A 15,307-nucleotide genomic window follows, 5' to 3' on the forward strand; every position below is an offset into this window, starting at 1 on the left:
ATAGTCTTGAATGATTATCTTATTAAAATGTGAAGTGAACGAATGTTGTTCTTTGATAAAACAAATGGCAACATCCCATGGTCCATATATATTTACCGATCGCTTAGCTTGTAATACAGAGTTGGGGCCTCGAGCTGCATCAGCTGGCACACACACGATTGTCATTTTTAACTTTCTACCCACAATGTTTATCTTCAATGTGATTAGTGACCACATGGAGTGATTATTGCTACTCCAATACCTTTATCAATGGTTAAATGTACACTGACAATAAGTTCAAACCGTTCAAAATGTAAATGAAACAAAATAGAAAAATAGTCATGTTTTCAAACTAAGCGCCTAATCAAACTGACCAGAGGTTTACCAGTTATTCTCTTACCTGGACCGCTAACTTAATCCTTCTTTTCCCTCGGGTTGAGATCCACCTATCACACCTGCAAGGGGGTGAAAGATTCTATTAGTCAGTCTAAGAGCACTATAAAACCAGAAACATGTGAGAATCTGAGACAAAGTTGTGTTTGTACAGGGGTTCCGGGCAGCAGCAGAGCAGCAAATATCAGCGGCTCATCAACAGGCTATGGGTGGCACAGCCCTTGAAGCAGACCTGGAATCTCTACGACGGGCGGCTATGATTATACATGATCAGTATTTATCTGACAAGGTGGGTGTGGTGATCACTTCAAGATTACCTCTGTCCTTTAAGCCTACCAACATTGCAGTTAATGGCTTATGTAAATGCTGAAAATCGTGTCACTTGTGAATTTTAATCATTTTTAGAATTTTGACAAAATTTCTATTTGAGCACAACTGTTGGAAAGAAGATCATACTAACAACGTTTGGAAACATCCAATTGTCTTTAATGTAGATTCATTGAGCCAAAGAAATTGTTCCCAAATAAACTGGTTAAGTGTTATTCTTTCAAAAAATATTTGACTCATTTGATGGAAGTTGGCGAGGGATATTCAGATGGGTCCCTCTGTCTGTCCTTCCGTCCTTCCTTCCCTCCGTCTGGATGCTGCTTTCCACATGATATTTTTTGAAGGACTGGTCAGATTTTTATGAAACTTGGTTGTACACTTGTTACACTTGTTACCTTAATTCCTTGCCCAAGTTTGATTAAGGGGAATCACTCTTGCATGGTGTTTTCCACATGGTTTCTTTTGATGGACTAGTCCGATTTTGATGAAACTTGGTTATTACAGTTGATACCTTTATCCCTGCTTAAGAACGATGAATGGCAAATTCTGCACGTGTTTGATAAGGCTGCTATGACCTGATCCACTGAAATCTTTCAGCACTCTTACTGAATACTTTCTGCATGTTATCTTTTGAAGAAACAAATGAATTTTGATGAGACTCACTTGGAAAACTTACATAATCTCCTCCCTCGAGTTTGATCAAACGTAAATTCCATGCATATTCAATCATGGTGCTCTTACCTGATTGGTTGATTTCTTTAAACAGTCTTGAGGATCGCTTTCAACATTTCTTTCAAAGGAATGAGCAAATTTTTTAGGAGATGTGCTTAGCAGACTAAGTGCCTTAACTACTCTCTTAGGTTTGATTATCAGCTAAATCTGCAAATATGTAACGAGGCAGCTGTGACCTGAATGGCTGATTGCCTTGCCTAGAATATCTTCTGAAGTAATAATAAGATATAAGAGACCTTTAAAGGACTATGAACATATCTCTCACCGATTTGGAAAAGGATTTGGAGAAGAATAAGAATGATAAGAAACAGAACAATAACAAAAGGTCTTTTCACCAGTTGGTAAAGAAAGACTTTATAAACCTATGATAGTGAATCTCCAAAATGATTTTGGAAATCTAATGTTCTGAATTATGTTTCACTATCTCTTGTTATGATTTGTTTTTGTTTTACTGGTACAGTGTAGTAAATTTCTTACAATTTTACATATCTGCCTATTAGATGCTGTGTTGTGTTTTATTAATGTGTATAAACCATTTCACTGTTTTGTCATACTTAAGAGGTAATAGAATCATTGACTGATCCAGCATCACTGAAATTAAGTGACAAATAATCTATCATTACATTAGGTACAAGAAGGAAATATAAAGGTATAAGCTGTGAAAGTATAATGCTACTTAATTGTTATTTTATTTATTCCTTTCAACATAACTGAACTGAACGTAAACAATTAATGGTTTAAATACTTTTACATTTAAATAGTTGTCCATGTTGCTCGCTTGCAACATATATATTTACAAATGAGAATGGGTGGGGATCTTGATGATGATGTCCTTGTTTTGATGTCAGGTTTTCGATCCATTACTGTTACAGGCTACATCCAAAATAAGGATAGAAGCTGATATAATAAAAAGGACACTTCAGAAAATCAAGAGCAAAAACTTGTCTGAAGATGTTTTTGATGAGGTTCAAGCTAAGGTAATGTATTGTTCATGTTTCATTGTAACAACTCTTTCTGATCCTGTCTCAAATGTTGGCCTGTTATTGACAAAGGGTGATGATACACAATCTGACATATAGTTCAGCTTACTATAGGTCATTGATACTGAGGGTGACAATACACAATCTGACATATAGTAAGGCTTATTATAGGTCATTGATACTGAGGGTGACAATACACAATCTGACATATAGTAAGGCTTACAATAGGTCATTGATACTGAGGGTGACAATACACAATCTGACATATAGTAAGGCTTATTATAGGTCATTGATACTGAGGGTGACAATACACAATCTGACATATAGTAAGCTTACAATAGGTCATTGATACTGAGGGTGACAATACACAATCTGACATATAGTAAGGCTTATTATATCATTGATACTGAGGGTGACAATACACAATCTGACATATTGCTTATAGGTCATTGATACTGAGGGTGACAATACACAATCTGACTGACATTGATACTGAGGGTGACAATACACAATCTGACATATAGTAAGGCTTATTATAGATCATTGATACTGAGGGTGACAATACACAATCTGACATATAGTAAGGCTTAATATAGATCATTGATACGGAGGGTGACAATACACAATCTGACATATAGTTCAGCTTACTATAGGTCATTAATACTGAGGTTGACAATACACAATCTGACATATAGTTCAGCTTATTATAGGTCAGTGGTACTGAGGGTGACAATACACAATCTGACATATAGTAAGGCTTACTATAGGTCATTGATACGGAGGGTGACAATACACAATTTGACATATAGTAAGGCTTAATATAGATCATTGATACTGAGGGTGACAATACACAATCTGACATGTAGTTCAGCTTACTATAGGTCATTGATACTGAGGTTGACAATACACAATCTGACATATAGTAAGGCTTACAATAGGTCATTGATACTGAGGGTGACAATACACAATCTGACATATAGTAAGGCTTATTATAGATCATTGATACTGAGGGTGACGATACACAATCTGACATATAGTAAGGCTTGTTATAGATCATTGATACTGAGGTTGACAATACACAATCTGACATATAGTAAGGCTTATTATAGATCATTGATACTGAGGGTGACAATACACAATCTGACATATAGTAAGGCTTATTATAGGTCATTGATACGGAGGGTGACAATACACAATCTGACATATAGTAAGGCTTACTATAGGTCATTGATACTGAGGGTGACAATACACAATTTGACATATAGTAAGGCTTAATATAGATCATTGATACTGAGGGTGACAATACACAATCTGACATGTAGTTCAGCTTACTATAGGTCATTGATACTGAGGTTGACAATACACAATCTGACATATAGTAAGGCTTATTATAGGTCAGTGGTACTGAGGGTGACAATACACAATCTGACATATAGTAAGGCTTATTATAGGTCATTGATACTGAGGGTGACAATACACAGTCTGACATATAGTAAGGCTTATTATAGATCATTGATACTGAGGGTGACAATACACAATCTGACATATAGTAAGGCTTATTATAGATCATTGATACTGAGGGTGACAATACACAATCTGACATATAGTAAGGCTTATTATAGATCATTGATATGGAGGGTGACAATACACAATCTGACATATAGTAAGGCTTAATATAGATCATTGATACTGAGGGTGACAATACACAATCTGACATATAGTAAGGCTTATTATAGATCATTGATACTGAGGGTGACAATACACAATCTGACATATAGTAAGGCTTATTATAGATCATTGATACTGAGGGTGACAATACACAATCTGACATATAGTAAGGCTTATTATAGGTCATTGATACGGAGGGTGACAATACACAATCTGACATATAGTAAGGCTTACTATAGGTCATTGATACTGAGGGTGACAATACACAATTTGACATATAGTAAGGCTTAATATAGATCATTGATACTGAGGGTGACAATACACAATCTGACATGTAGTTCAGCTTACTATAGGTCATTGATACTGAGGTTGACAATACACAATCTGACATATAGTAAGGCTTATTATAGGTCATTGATACTGAGGGTGACAATACACAATCTGACATATAGTAAGGCTTATTATAGATCATTGATACTGAGGGTGACAATACACAATCTGACATATAGTAAGGCTTATTATAGATCATTGATACGGAGGTTGACAATACACAATCTGACATATAGTAAGGCTTATTATAGATCATTGATACTGAGGGTGACAATACACAATCTGACATATAGTAAGGCTTATTATAGGTCATTGATACGGAGGGTGACAATACACAATCTGACATATAGTAAGGCTTACTATAGGTCATTGATACTGAGGGTGACAATACACAATTTGACATATAGTAAGGCTTAATATAGATCATTGATACTGAGGGTGACAATACACAATCTGACATGTAGTTCAGCTTACTATAGGTCATTGATACTGAGGTTGAGGGTGACAATACACAATCTGACATATAGTAAGGCTTATTATAGGTCAGTGGTACTGAGGGTGACAATACACAATCTGACATATAGTAAGGCTTATTATAGATCATTGATATGGAGGGTGACAATACACAATCTGACATATAGTAAGGCTTATTATAGATCATTGATACGGAGGGTGACAATACACAATCTGACATATAGTAAGGCTTATTATAGATCATTGATACTGAGGCCGACGATACACAATCTGACATATAGTAAGGCTTGTTATAGATCATTGATACTGAGGTTGACAATACACAATCTGACATATAGTAAGGCTTATTATAGATCATTGATACGGAGGGTGACAATACACAATCTGACATATAGTAAGGCTTATTATAGATCATTGATATGGAGGGTGACAATACACAATCTGACATATAGTAAGGCTTAATATAGATCATTGATACTGAGGGTGACAATACACAATCTGACATATAGTAAGGCTTAATATAGATCATTGATACTGAGGGTGACAATACACAATCTGACATGTAGTTCAGCTTACTATAGGTCATTGATACTGAGGGTGACAATACACAATCTGACATATAGTAAGGCTTATTATAGGTCATTGATACTGAGGGTGACAATACACAATCTGACATATAGTTCAGCTTACAATAGGTCATTGATACTGAGGGTGACAATACACAGTCTGACATATAGTAAGGCTTATTATAGATCATTGATACTGAGGGTGACAATACACAATCTGACATATAGTAAGGCTTATTATAGATCATTGATACGGAGGGTGACAATACACAATCTGACATATAGTAAGGCTTATTATAGATCATTGATACTGAGGGTGACAATACACAATCTGACATATAGTAAGGCTTATTATAGGTCAGTGGTACTGAGGGTGACAATACACAATCTGACATATAGTAAGGCTTGTTATAGATCATTGATACTGAGGTTGACAATACACAATCTGACATATAGTAAGGCTTATTATAGGTCATTGATACAACAGTTGTTGGATATTCTACTGGAACTTAATTAGATTTGTTACCAGACATAGGCATATTTCTGTATAACCTATCATTAACACAGGGTGATGATGAACTGGTACAGTTAACCATCAACTACCACGATTATTGTATATCAGGTATAACAGGTTTCATGGTTGTCTGGTGGTGCAGTAGTTTTCTCTTTAGTAACACCCCATGCTTGCCTCATTGGATGGTTTGGTGGCGTAGTTGTAAAACATTCACCTTTAACTTAGCAGTGATGTAATTGGATTGGATAAAGGATAATGTACATGACCACATGGGATTTCCCAGGGTACTCTTATTTCCTTTCACAATAACTTTCCTGGCGTGCTATTCACACGGGCCTACAAACGTTATTTATATAAGTTCAAAGCTTGTTTTGCAATTGTGGTAAAATGAATAAAGTTTCAATTTATTTTTATCGGGACCACCAAAATTGATAAGTAATATGAGCTTTAACAATTGTTGTGAAATAAATGAAATTTATATTTATATTCATTTCATTGTTTTTTTCTTTGAGGGAAATTTGAGGTCATGTTAATAATTTTAAAACTTAGTTAATACTGGAACATAACCGATCCTGTAGAGAAGGTGGTTGTACATTTACGTGTATATAAACTTCAGGTTTACCAGATCTTACACGGGGAACAGTACTATGAGAGTTTTCTCCAGAGTAATGTATACATGAAGCTCCTTCAGGAACTTGGTCTGATGTCCGACAGCAAGACAGAGGATGGAGACAATCTTAGTCTGGATGATGGTAAGGGTCTCAGGGGATACATACTATCTCTGTTACCATTCTAGAAACATTGTATCGCTTGATGCGCCTCAAATTAATAACTCAGTTCCTAATTTGTTGGGTATCTCTTGTTTGGGTATATCAGTTAAGATATTTGTTACATCACTAAACACCAAAAGTTCCGCTGTAATTAGAATGTGAAATCTGAAGCGTGTGGTATTTTTTCTTTTATTTTGATTAATAAGTAGAAGAGAGTTGATAACTTATCAGTCTGTGTTTTGTTTAACCTGTTAAAAAACAAAAAATTGTGTTGCTCAGAATTTTTGTTCAAATTTTTGCTATAAATGATAAGTATAATTATGTATATGTTGCTAATTTTTTAAACTTTAGGCAAACATTTTCAGAGACTAATGTTAAAGCACAAGAGACATTTTATATCCTGATCTTCAAATTCTGTAGAGAATAAAATCACGATATGAAGTTCATTAGTAAGCGTAAAATTGATTTGAAACACTACAAATTAGCTACCTGACTGTACGTAATAAACAACTTAATTATCAGGTTAGTGTTTCTGTTGCTGTAGATGTAGACTAGTAGTATATAGGATGTCTCAATTTTCCAGTGCCCAGGATTATATGGTTCAAAGTTAATCTGGTAAAATTCTACATGTGTTTTTTTTTTTTTTGCATCAGACTGGTGTAGAATGTGCCACCTATTTAGTTATTTGTAACAAATATTCTAAAATTTCAATTGGTTATTTATTATTAAATGTCTCAATCTTCATTGTTAAAATTTATTGGTGTTTAATACCTATGTTTATTCTTTTTATCCAAACATATGCTTTAATACTAAGATAATTGGTAAGGAAGCAGATAGTTTACGCTGAGAACCTATTTTATTAACCACTAATTAAAAAGTTTCAGACCAATTTTAGTAAACCCTACAAACTTTGATGGATCACTATCTATAATAGCTCTAGGTTTCCTATCAATTCTGGGTTTTACTTTTGTTACTAATTGAAATTTTAGAATAATTTACAGTACATGTGTTGTGATGTGTCTATAATATGTTTGTGTGTTATCTATATCAAAACCTATTCACTTCTCCCATGCATCTAAAATATACAACATTGTTATTCATGAAATTTTGTTATAATGAATTCATGAAATATTCTTCTTGAGAAGAAATTCCTTTATCTGACATAAACAGAAAATTGACAACAAGATATATGTTTAGGGATTACGATGAATTATTGTAAGGATTAGGGAAGGAAAGTAGTCTTCTATTAAAAAATTTAGCTGTGTTGGAGAGATGGATGAACTAACTTTTGATACGTGTATAACTTAATTTGCATGATAATGAATAAGTATCACATGTACCCCTGTACTGTGATGGTTTGGATGGTAGGGAATGAATACTAGCAGCTACTGTTTCTTATCATGTATGGTCTTTATGTTTGTACAAGTGGAACGGTATAACTACAAAATTGTAAACTTTCATTTTATTTTGAAAAACAAAAACAGCAAAAATCAAATTCTCATAATTGTTTTCCATATTTCAATGATTAATTGAAAAAATGTCACTTTATGTGGTTTTATCTCCAAAATTGATCTATGTTGCTGTTCTCTGAAGATTTTATGAATTTGAGTTTGTAGGTTTTACTTAAGAATCACATGAGAACAAATTTTTATTATGCTACAGCTGATCACCATTTCACTTGTGTTAAATGTTTAATTTGTAGCTTCAGTTTTGTGATTAATCTAGATGTAATGCATGATAAATAACGATGGATTTTACCGCCTCCCAATAATTTTGTAGGGTGTTGGTATCTTATGCAGCATTTCTCATTACCCACAGTATTCATGTTAGAAATGCACTTATTATATAAATAGAATCAGTTGGGAAATACAAAGTACTTATCTCCTGCCCAAAGGAGACCAGTAGCATGCTGGGATGAAAGTGTATCAAGCTTGTTCAAATGAATGATCTTGACCATTTTCTAGGTCACAGGGTTGAAACGTGACTACTGTTCAATAACCAAGAGGTCCATGCCTATGAACAACATGTAAATGAAACCATAATCCAAACACACATTCACCAAAACTAGGGCAAAATATCTACAAAAGAAAGATTTACATGCAGACTCCAGAAATAGTGCAAGGATAATAAGACCAAGTGTTCCAGAAGAGTAAGCATCTTTTGCTTCATTGACAACACTCACCATACAAATATTGGTCAATCCAAGTAAATGAGATCAATGTAAACAACAATGGAAGCAGCAGGCAAACTTATGAGCATCAAAGCTTCATATTATGCAAAGCAATAGAATATTTCTCAATGTAGATTCTACTCTGGCAAAAGATGGAAGAATTTTGATTTGCCAACCACTATGAAAAAAAAATGTTTGAATTTTCAATGGTTTATTTTACATGTATTGTGAAAAATATTCTTTATAGATGGAAAGTTAAAGTTGTAGTAGGATCCATGACCGATGTGGAAATACTGACACTTTTTAAAATTTTGATGTTTCTTATATGTGTGCAACATTGACTGGGAAAACATGAAATATTTAGAAGAATTGTTATATTATTTTTATTCTTGTGGGGGTTTTTTTTGTTAAGGAAAAAAAAAGATAATCTCACGAATAAAGACAGGACAATATATAAAATGAAAATGATTTTATTTTTTTACACTTTTTTCTTAGTGTTAGATTTCTACTTCTTTAAGGAATGCTGTATAGACACCAAGCACCTGTCATTAAATACAACTTTTAATGTTGATATTGTTGCATGTACATGTTTGATTAATGTTTACTGTTATCTGCATGTACATGTTCCTTGTATAGACTTTGAAGCATTTTATGTGTAATGATTATTTGCCTGGCCTGGTACTGTACCCACTAATGGGCTTTTTTTTAACTCTGCTTTTGTTCAGACATTTCTACCAAGTCCGGTTCGTCCATTGGCGTAAGTGGCTTCATTCTGTACAGATTTTCACTTTATTTAATTCTTTTTTCACTTCCTGCCTTCTTACATGCTTTAACTCTTAACTTTGATTGCTTCTGTGTCAGCTTGAATGTTTAATACAAAATATGGTGAATAATGTATCTTCTTTGAAAAAATAATAATAGTCTTTTTGTATAATAATCAATTATTTAGAAAGTATAATAATCACCATTGAAGAAAGTCAATTTTTAAAAATGTCTTTTTGTACAAAATTAATATAAATTCTCCACTTTTTGAAATAATTATTAAATGTACAATGTATTTCAAATATGTGAGTTTAACCTACTTTTCCAAGCATTTCATAAAGTTTTGAAAATAATGATATGTTGCATATTATTTGTCTCTTAATTTGAAAGGACATAGTTTTATAACATATAATGATAAAAATGATATAGCTTGAAGTTTGACACTATAGTTTTATAACATATAATGATAAAAATGATATAGCTTGAAGTTTGAAATATCCTTACTTATGAAGTTATATACAACCTGTCGTGTTCATAGTATTTCTTATGTATGGTTTCATCAAGAATCCAGTGTTGAAAAATTACCTGCAGTATATTTCTTTATATACAGAATGATGATTATAGCTGTGATAATCAGGAGGATGCTGTTGGTATGGGAGACACATTGATGTCAGCTTATATATCACAAACAGGTGAGACTAATGTTTCATCCCCATGGAGGTGAGATAGGTGGATCTCTACCCTAGGCGAAGATTAAATTAGCAAACATGAGGTTTGTCGAATGTCTGTAACTTTAACATCTTTTCCCAGGGGTAAAGATCACCCTATCTATCCAACAAGGGGATGAATGATTCCTTTTCTCTTGCCTTGCTGGCTTTGTTAGATACTCATATGTGGTTTTTGTTGTTTCAATGTTTCACATCGTTGATTTAATTCAGTTGTTGACATGATGTCAGTGAATTGTCCTGTAATATCGTATCCTTGTCCTGCCAGGGGAATCCCCATGTCTCAACCTTAGGGTGAGGCAAGGAAATCTCACAACAGTAAAAAGCATGGATTTACCTGTTTAGGGTCAGAGAAAAAACAATCAAGTCATGGTTACTGTAATGTTCAGTCAGTGATTCATCACAGAAAGATGGTACATAGAGACCTGTAGGAGAACCTATTTTAACACTTGGATTGTACAAGCCCATTTAAAAACAAATACACAAGATTTCCCTGACACTTACAGGTAAGTGGCTCAATTTTTTGTTCAGGAGTTGCAAGGTTTGAAAAGTTGGCCAGTTAGGCAATGACGATAGTTCCACAGACATCCAGGTGTGACGTTTGACTCTTGAGTCATGAATCCATATTGCTTGTCTTCACCTACCTATGATTTACCTGTGTGCTTTTTTTTTAATGACAGTCATCAAATGAAGTGATATTAAGTGTTGCCCACATGAAAAACAGTGACATGATCAGGTGTTGAATTACATAGAATAAGGCAATATCATGGACGATATGAATGGAACCAAAGGTCACGATAAGAAAATATTCAAAAGGCGATGTTGTCTTGATGGAAGGAAGCATTTTTTCAATTAAAGAGTTATTGATATTTGGAATAACTTACCACAAATTGTTGTAAATCCTGAATCCGTTATAAAATTTGAAATAATGTTAGATGAACATAGGAAAAATCACTGTTTTTACAAAGGAATGTATGATAACTTATCTATCAAGCCATTACACAGGAAATATTTACATTATGTTGTGTATTAATTTTGATATAGAGATAAGGCTGCATCCATTTATTCATGCTAATAAATGTTAATAAATAGAATGTATAGAGAAAAAAAGGTGTTTCAAGAAAACAGGAGGTGTCATTATGTGGTTTCTATTGTAATAACATGTGATGTGTAAACAACCCTTACAGTATTTGTGCTAATAAACAGCATTTTACTTTGTACACGACATGATGTGGTCACTTTATAGAGTGTAATGTAAATATCATCGAATGATTTATGTTATTTTGAATCAATTGAAAAATTTACAAAGTATGGTGCGATACATGCTACACAGGTATAGTGAAGGAGTCTGACAAGTCAGGAAAATCATATGCAGTATTTGCCATCCGAGTGACGAGGAAACAGCATGATGATGAAGATATACAGGAGGTTTACAGACGATACAGTGATTTTCATGATCTTAATATGTTAGTGCAGGAAAAGGTATGTACCTAGAACTTAAGGTTATCTTCTGTTGTAACAAGTTAGTGCAAAACAATATAGAAGTATTAATCACCAATACCTGTATAACTAAGCATAGTGTGGCATGGAAAGAAGTTTTTCAATAAGGCTAGCAAGAATTTTCACCTGGACATTGTATGCTTATTTAGTAGAAAGGTGCAATCCCACTACCCAATAAATATAGCTAATTTTAGGAAAGGACCTGTTCAATTTCTTAATAACTTTACTAGTGTTTTGAAGTAAAATTGTGATTTTTTTTTATATCTTTCATTTAAAGTATTTCATATGATTTCATCTAATTAACATTTTTAATTATATCAAATGTTTCAGCTTTCATTACAAATTGTTTTTATTGTCAGTTCCCAGAATTACAGGGTCCACATCTTCCAGGAAAAACAGTCTTGAAACAAATGAACAAGGACTTCTTAGAAAAGCGACGGAAAGCGTTAGACAACTACCTCCAGGTAGGAAATCTTTCCAAAACCTGACATTAAAGTTTAACATTCCACCCTATGTTAACTCAATACTGTCATTTTTACAGGAGTGTTGAGGCCAGTGGGTTCATGTTGGACATTGTATGTAAATAAGTATGGTGTTGTATAAGATGTGTATGTGTTTGTGTATAAATGTGTGTGGTAGTCTTTTAACATGATTAGGAATGCTAAAAATGTTTGACAAACGATGTGATAAAAGATATGTATCAATATAACTCTGCGAAGATTTATTTTACTTGGCAATATTTACAGTCGTTTTAAATAAATTGATATGAACCTTTATCATGTTTCAGACCTTGTTGAACAAAGATCTTTGGGACCAGTATCATGGTCTGAAAGACCTTGTGCTCAAATTCCTAGCTCCAGGATTGTGGGAAAAGCATAAGAGCGAGCTTGCAAGGAAGGTGAGAACTATATAAAGATATTTCATATAATTTCAGATACAAATTTATGAAAGTGTTTGACTCCTACCTGATAAAGCATGTGGAACTTCTCCAAACCGACCATGCATGGAACATGAATATTTGGTCGGTTTAGGGAGGGATAGGTTTATAGAAGTGAAGCAAGTTGACCAGTCCAGTCTCTGATATAATTGAATTCTATTCTGTACAGTACATTAACCATGTACGCTACACATTTTCGTAAAGTGAGAAAACAGTGATACTTGTATTCTATGTGTCACTTTAGTCGGAAAGGAAACTTAGAAGTAACATAATGTTACATACAGCTCAACATAGCCCTGGTCGGATGGCTTGTCCAAAAGTGTTACCAACCGATATATTTGATGAATATGTGTTTTGTTGATCAATACAAAAACTTATCTTCTAAAACAAGACTAGATTAATCTTTCCGTTTTTTATGTATTAAAATAGCATTATTCAATTCATCATGATTTAGATACAAAACTGCGGCTTTCTAACTCTGCATCAGTACTTATGGTTTCAAATTGTCATTGGAGATAACCATACAATATGTAAGTCATGATCCTCCTGACCAGGGTAGGTATTTTGTACAAAGTCCACCCGTGACAGGTGTGCACACTACTTGGTCTGCTGGTCTGGTCAGAACTGGGGTCTTAATCGTTCAGATAATGCCAGTTTTCAAAAGCAATTCTTCAGTATATTTGATTAATTTCAGACACAAAATTTGTTTGGTATTTTGAAGTTAGAGGGATCGGTAATGGGAAAGTGTTTATTACTATAATAAAAAGGACAGCATTCTGTACATCGCTATTTTGTTCGGTTTCAAGAGGTGATCGGTTTTGAGAAGGATTGGTTTGGGGAAGTTGCGCTGTATGTTGATATTTTAAAAAATTTGAGGTGAAAACATACCACTTGGGGAATATTACCCTTTTCCAGTAGTAAATTTTGTCCAGATTAATCCCTGAAACACCAATGCGTTTGTTATTTTGTCTGCAGATGGACACCATTGTTAATCCTTTGCGGACATCAGTGAAGAGAGTGGTGTCTACAGACGGTTCTTTTGTTGATGGACTTGGAAAGTTCATTAAAGGGGTAAGTCTGAAGGACTGTCACATGAATAATGTTAATGCTTAGCCCATGTGGAAAGGAATGAAATCGGAACCTTTACATAGTAGTGATGTTTTGATTGCAGTTTCTTAAATCTGTGAATTAAATCAAACAGTCAAAAGAGATCCTTTCAACTTTGTTAAAAAAAATCTATTGAAAAAATTCATTTTGAATTTGATCATTGTATATATTTGATTTATTCAGGTGAAGCATTCAACTAGATTTTATTTCATATGAAAAGTAATATATCCAAATCTTTCATTCTATGTTGAATATGTTCAATATCTGACATAATTAACAATATGCATTTTACTTTTGCTACAGGAAGGGTCTGCCACTGGTGACAGGAGAGGACAAGACAGCAAGGTTGGAGCTGGTATCGACCTTGTGGTGAGTCAATTTGGTTTAATGTAAAAAATCTTGTGTACGTTTTCAATTTAAAATTGAAAGTAAAGTTGAATATAAAGTCTTGATCCTTGATTTTACAACTTTGTCTTGAGAAAAACTGGTTGAGAGAAAATTAGCGCTTTAGAAATGGATCAAGATACACCAGCATACATATTGATAATACAGTTTTCTAAACGAAATGTTTCTTTCTGTTAAACTTGTATTTTTAGATTATATGCAACATGTATCTAGTTTGTTTGGACATTGACTTATTCTACTTTTTGTTTATTAGGGTGATGAGAACATCCCCCTCAGGATCATGCTTCTGCTGATGGACGAAGTCATTGACCTTCGGCAAAAGAACCAGTGGTTACGCCGTCGTATAGTGGCAATTCTCCGACAACTCATCAAAGCTGCTTTTGGAGATAGAATTAACAAGTTAGTCTATTTATGAAATATTGTTTTTAAGCAGGGCAAGGTTAACTCTACAAATTAACTTTGAATACACAGAAGATTTACAAATTTCATAAAAGATGTACAAGAAATTGATAAAAAAAATTATTATGCAAAAGACAATGGAAGCTAAAAGCTAGTTATTTTTACAAGAGGGAAATGAGGTAGTATATAAACTGTCACAGTTAGATTTTGGTTTGTTTCTTGGATGAGAGGTTAAAACTTTAATCATAATGCGAAAACATGATGTCTTTGAATTACCTATCTTTGAATCACCTATCTTGATATTTTAGACTTTGATTGACAGTTGGATTTGTTTTCTAGGAAGATTGTGGAGCATGTTGATTGGATGACATCTGCAGAACAAATGGCAGAATATGTAAAAACTTTCAGGTAAATTCTACACTCATGATGGCTTTATCTAGAACTTAGAGATCATTCCCTGGTTTTATTATATTCAGTGTATACAGAGTAATATTTGTAGTCATCACAGACAAGTAAAAATAATTATATATTTATGATAGGTGATATTACAGGTAAAGAGTATGTTATAG

General features: G+C 33.6%; 1 protein-coding gene across 1 annotated transcript in view; it reads left to right on the top strand.

The window, feature by feature from the left end:
• LOC132565560 (sorting nexin-13-like) overlaps nucleotides 1–15,307 on the top strand; it is a 30,572-nt gene that overhangs the window by 7,926 nt on the left and 7,339 nt on the right. The window contains exons 13-24 of the mRNA XM_060230207.1: nucleotides 527–661; nucleotides 2,304–2,408; nucleotides 6,580–6,715; nucleotides 9,629–9,660; nucleotides 10,276–10,357; nucleotides 11,724–11,872; nucleotides 12,250–12,354; nucleotides 12,678–12,788; nucleotides 13,803–13,898; nucleotides 14,238–14,303; nucleotides 14,593–14,738; nucleotides 15,078–15,146. Coding sequence (XP_060086190.1) covers nucleotides 527–661; nucleotides 2,304–2,408; nucleotides 6,580–6,715; nucleotides 9,629–9,660; nucleotides 10,276–10,357; nucleotides 11,724–11,872; nucleotides 12,250–12,354; nucleotides 12,678–12,788; nucleotides 13,803–13,898; nucleotides 14,238–14,303; nucleotides 14,593–14,738; nucleotides 15,078–15,146 — 1,232 coding nt within the window. The remainder of the gene's footprint in view (nucleotides 1–526; nucleotides 662–2,303; nucleotides 2,409–6,579; nucleotides 6,716–9,628; nucleotides 9,661–10,275; nucleotides 10,358–11,723; nucleotides 11,873–12,249; nucleotides 12,355–12,677; nucleotides 12,789–13,802; nucleotides 13,899–14,237; nucleotides 14,304–14,592; nucleotides 14,739–15,077; nucleotides 15,147–15,307) is intronic.

Source organism: Ylistrum balloti, unplaced genomic scaffold (assembly GCF_031769215.1).
Source record: "Ylistrum balloti isolate Yb309-2 unplaced genomic scaffold, AGI_CSIRO_Ybal_v1 Utg369724, whole genome shotgun sequence".
In the NCBI taxonomy this organism is placed as follows: Eukaryota; Metazoa; Mollusca; class Bivalvia; order Pectinida; family Pectinidae; genus Ylistrum; species Ylistrum balloti.